This window comes from Sesamum indicum, linkage group LG5 (genome assembly GCF_000512975.1).
Source record: "Sesamum indicum cultivar Zhongzhi No. 13 linkage group LG5, S_indicum_v1.0, whole genome shotgun sequence".
Classification (NCBI taxonomy): Eukaryota; Viridiplantae; Streptophyta; class Magnoliopsida; order Lamiales; family Pedaliaceae; genus Sesamum; species Sesamum indicum.
Genome location: NC_026149.1, coordinates 12,632,209 through 12,636,931, shown reverse-complemented (window position 1 = coordinate 12,636,931; position 4,723 = coordinate 12,632,209). Strand labels below are relative to the sequence as shown.

At 38.0% G+C, this 4,723-nt stretch overlaps 1 protein-coding gene across 1 annotated transcript in view; it reads left to right on the top strand.

Moving 5' to 3' along the window:
• Positions 294-4,723, top strand: part of LOC105162607 — a gene marked incomplete in the record, with an annotated part of 6,953 nt that continues 2,523 nt past the window's right edge. Inside the window, 7 exon segments of the mRNA XM_020693785.1 lie at positions 294-835; positions 1,302-1,661; positions 1,755-2,014; positions 3,192-3,333; positions 3,508-3,879; positions 3,991-4,122; positions 4,652-4,723. Of these exon segments, the coding sequence (XP_020549444.1) occupies positions 659-835; positions 1,302-1,661; positions 1,755-2,014; positions 3,192-3,333; positions 3,508-3,879; positions 3,991-4,122; positions 4,652-4,723 (1,515 nt within the window).

Genomic DNA, 4,723 nt, shown 5'->3' with positions numbered 1-4,723 from the left:
GAGAAAAAAATATATTTAAAATAAAGTATGTTTATTTGTGAATGTATCACAATAACTAATAAAATTTAATTAACAAAAAAAAGAAATGAATGCCCAAATTGCAGTAGGAATGTATGAAAGAAATTGATGCGACAGTTAAAAATTTTCATGTGATATTACTACTTGGTGGCTAGCTGCAGACTGCAGATTCAGAGAGCAGCCTAATATTTCTTTTTACCAGATTAACCCCTCTCTCTCTCTCTCTCTACACACACACGTCACGCGCGCACGCATATATATGTATATAGCCACAATACACACACACAGTGCCGAATCTTCTCATAAGCGAAAACCCCTATCTCCCTCACCCCGCCTCTCTAAATTCTCGATCTCTCTCAATTATATTTTACCCTTTGTTTCTAGTCTCAGTTCATCCCCTCAATCACATACCACAAACGCATATGCTGTTTCTCTATACATGTATCAATTTATATCACTTTTTTTTTTTTGTTGATTCAGACTTCTTTTGTTTCGTGATCTATGAATTACGTTAATATACACTTTCTTCTGGTTAATTGAATAGTTATTCCTTTGTTTGTGAATCGGACGGCGATTGGAGGGAGTTTTTTTTCTTGGAGATGAGGATTCAATACAAGGGGAACTGAAATTAGGGATAAGAATGCCTGGGATAGCGCAGAAAATTAATAATACTAGTTGCGATTCTAATGACACTAATACTAATTATAAGAACCCATTATCCCAGAACGGGTATAATTCCTTTAATGGATCCTCGATTTCTAGCAATGGGTTCTGGTCCAAGCATCGGGATGATGTGAGCTACAATCAGCTCCAGAAGGTATTTACATGTACATTTATTTTTCTGTTCGACTAAAATCTTGTTGCAAAACTCTGTATGATGGTCTTTTTGGTGGTTTGTGCTGATTGGATGTATGGAGTTTTTATTTGGATCTTGTGGTTTGGACGGTTGTAGGGTTGAATTTTTAAGATTATCACTCTTCAGTGGGTGACTTGATAATGCTGTATGGATCTATGTTTAGGTCATTCAAGAACTACTCTTGGGTCATTCTGCTTTGTTCTGTGTTTATTTGCTACTTAGACAAATCAGTTGTTAAAGCAATTCCAGTTTGTAAAACACTGTTATATTAATTTTTGTGCTTTTATAATTAAAACGACATAATATTTTTTCAGTTTTTGAACTAGCAATTGAACAAAGAGTTCTTAATGACTGAGATGATGAGCTTCCTGTTGGATGCCCTGTACATTAAACTGGACAGTAAAGGCTCGTATTGGTTGTCTTGCAGTTTTGGTGTGAGCTGACACCCCAAGCTCGGCAGAAACTTCTGAGGATTGACAAGCAGACACTTTTTGAGCATGCGCGTAAGAATATGTACTGCTCTAGGTGCAATGGTTTGTTGCTTGAAGGTTTTCTGCAGATTGTCATGTATGGGAAGTCTCTGCAGCAGGATGCAGCAGGTGGCCACTACAATGGAGGTTCAATGAAGAATCAGAATGATGATGATTTGTGTATGACCAATGGGTGCCAAGATGATGTTCTAGATCCATCTGTCCATCCGTGGGGTGGATTAAGCACTGCAAGGGATGGGACACTCACGCTCATGGACTGTTATCTTTATTCAAAGTCTTTAAAGGGGCTTCAAAATGTAAAGATCCGCTATGATATTATTGAATTGATTCCATATATTTCTGTTTTCTTCGGGGAGCACCTTATGTTAACTTTTTCTGATTTGTATCAGGTATTTGACAGTGCACGAGCAAGGGAAAGGGAACGCAAATTGCTTTATCCTGATGCATGTGGCGGAGGTGGTCGAGGATGGATAAGCCAAGGACTGGTGGGATATGGTAGAGGGCATGGCACAAGAGAAACCTGTGCTCTTCATACTGCCAGATTGTCTGTGGAGACATTGGTGGACTTCTGGTCTGCACTTGGGGAGGAGACTCGACAGTCTCTTCTAAGGATGAAAGAAGAGGATTTTATTGAACGGCTCATGTATAGGTATGCATCTTATCCACCATCGTTTGTTAATTCACTTTTCGTTGACTCGTAAATAAATGGAAGCAGTTTTGAACAAATATAAAGATGTCTAGAGGTTTTTATTAAAGAAGCCCGTTACCTTTGCTTTTGCACATTGGGGGAGTAATGTTCAGTTGCCTTCTTAAAAACTGTGGTCATACTATTGAAATTATCAACTATAGGCCTGATTTTCTTATGAGCCTGTTATTGCAAATAATTTTTGGTGTGTGCTTGTGTCTTAGGATTGTGGCGGATGGGGTAGGTTTTGGGCAGGTGACATATTTTCTGTTCCAGAATGCTTTGTGGCTGGTAAAATACTTTCTGGTCTGATGGTGTGCAAATTCAAACTTCATCATCTTTAAGTATGCAGTTTTGAGTTTCCTGATTTCTGGTAAATAACTAATTTGTCTAAAGTGAGAAAATGGTATCACTGTTGGAAGAAGTGGAATTTAGTTTTATTCTGCTGGATAGCAGAGAAGTTGGAAATCTTTTAAGCTACACCGACACGTCAAATATCTATGATTTTAATAAAGTAATAGGTTCTGGATCAAGCATTGAGACTCGAAAAATATAAATAGTGGCAATGTAAGCTCTTAGCTTTGATAATGTGAATGTGGAAGTCTATCAGTCTACCTAAGTTAGCTACAAGGTGAAGTGGCAGGGCAGGAGTTTAAGAGCTTGTTATACTTATATAATCCTTTTAATTTTAGTTTTGTGCAAAGTATAAACATTGAAATCTTCTTTAATCAACATAGGAGACCCCCATCTTAGCTTCTGTTAGCCTCAACTAGGCCTATGGTACAGCCTCTTTCCAATGTTTTAACTTTAACATGTCTGAATGACTTGATTCCAGGGAAAGCCAGTAGACAAACAGTACCATCATGCATAATGTGAGGATAAATGTATGGAATATTTTAATCAGCAGGCTTGTTAATTTTTTAGTCATTGCTAGAATCAGTTAAGCCGTATGAAAATTACATTTTCTTTGCCCAAGCTTTTAGGTGGTTTTTCTCATTAAGAAAAGATGAACATTGTTTACCTCCGCGAAAATCACATTTCATTTTTGGAAGACTTCATATGGTAAAAGCTGAATGATTTTTGCTTTGAAACGTTTTTTATTGTGTGATGCAAAAGAAACATGTATGTCTCTTCTTTGCAGGTTTGACAGCAAAAGGTTTTGTAGAGATTGCAGAAGAAATGTGATACGTGAGTTTAAGGAGCTGAAGGAACTAAAGCGCATGCGAAGAGAACCTCGTTGCACGAGTTGGTTCTGTGTAGCAGACACAGCCTTCCAATATGAGGTGCATAATTTTGGGTTATGTTGCCATTGTTTTGGAGATTGTTTCCAATGGAAAGCATCTTCAGGGAACTATGAGAACTGCAATGATGTGCTTGCAATCAAATGTGATGTTCATGATAGTTCTCCAGTATGCTAGAATTATGATGATTGATGCATCTTCTGTCTTAATTATCAGGTGTCTTGCGATACAGTTCAGGCTGATTGGCATCAAACATTTTTAGATGCTCTTGGAACATATCATCACTTTGAATGGGCTATTGGAACTGGAGAGGGAAAATCTGATATCTTGGAGTTTGAAAATGTTGGCCTGAGTGGAAAGGTTCAAGTAAATGGCCTAGAACTAAGTGGCCTGAATGCCTGCTACATAACTTTACGGGCTTGGAAAATGGATGGACGCTGTAATGAACTGTGTGTGAAAGCCCATGCCTTGCAAGGACAACAATGCGTTCATTGCAGGCTTGTGGTTGGTGATGGATATGTAACAATTACAAGAGGGGAAAGCATCAGGAGGTTCTTTGAGCATGCAGAGGAGGCTGAGGAAGAAGAGGTAGTCAATTTGTGGCAACGGAGAATTTGCTTCATTCATATGCATTTTCCGCCCTGCATTCCTCTATTCCTTGTCATGGTATTATGATTCTAATTCTATTATCATTTTTAGGATGATGAATCCATGGACAAGGATGGAAATGATCTTGATGGTGAATGCTCCCGTCCGCAAAAGCATGCAAAGAGTCCTGAACTTGCTCGTGAATTTCTCCTAGATGCTGCAACTGTCATTTTCAAGGAACAGGCATGTTTGTATTCTCTTTCCTTTCAACTTATCTTCTCAAATTCAGATTGAGTAACCCATGTGAGTCTCAACTATCCTATGTAGCAGTTTATTTTCTTGTGTCGTAGTATTGTAGTGGGATCATTTGGTTTTTGTTGTTTCCAAGAATATCTTGTCAGTAGTTGCTTTAGCCTTTTGAGCAATTGATTTTGATTTTTCTACTATGCAGTATGATTATGTATTAGCATCCAAGATAAGGCTTTATCTGGTAATTTTTTCATAGATATGTGTTTCTTTGTGCTCCCAATAAATTCTCAGCAAAAAAATTATTGCTATATAATTCCTACACAGAGATCAGTAGTACCAGCTCAGGGATTGTATAAGAAAGCATCTTGAGGGAACTAGTGTACTTTGGCCCATTAATCTTGTGGGGTTTAATATTCTAGATGAAGTACAAATTGGAGGATTTTTCATCTTGTTAATTGTTTCATAAATGCTCGAACTTGTTAGCCGTTACGAAGTTTTCTAACTTGGCTGGGGACTCCTGCAGGTTGAAAAAGCTTTTAGAGAAGGAACTGCCCGGCAAAATGCCCACAGCATTTTTGTTTGTCTTGCTTTGAAG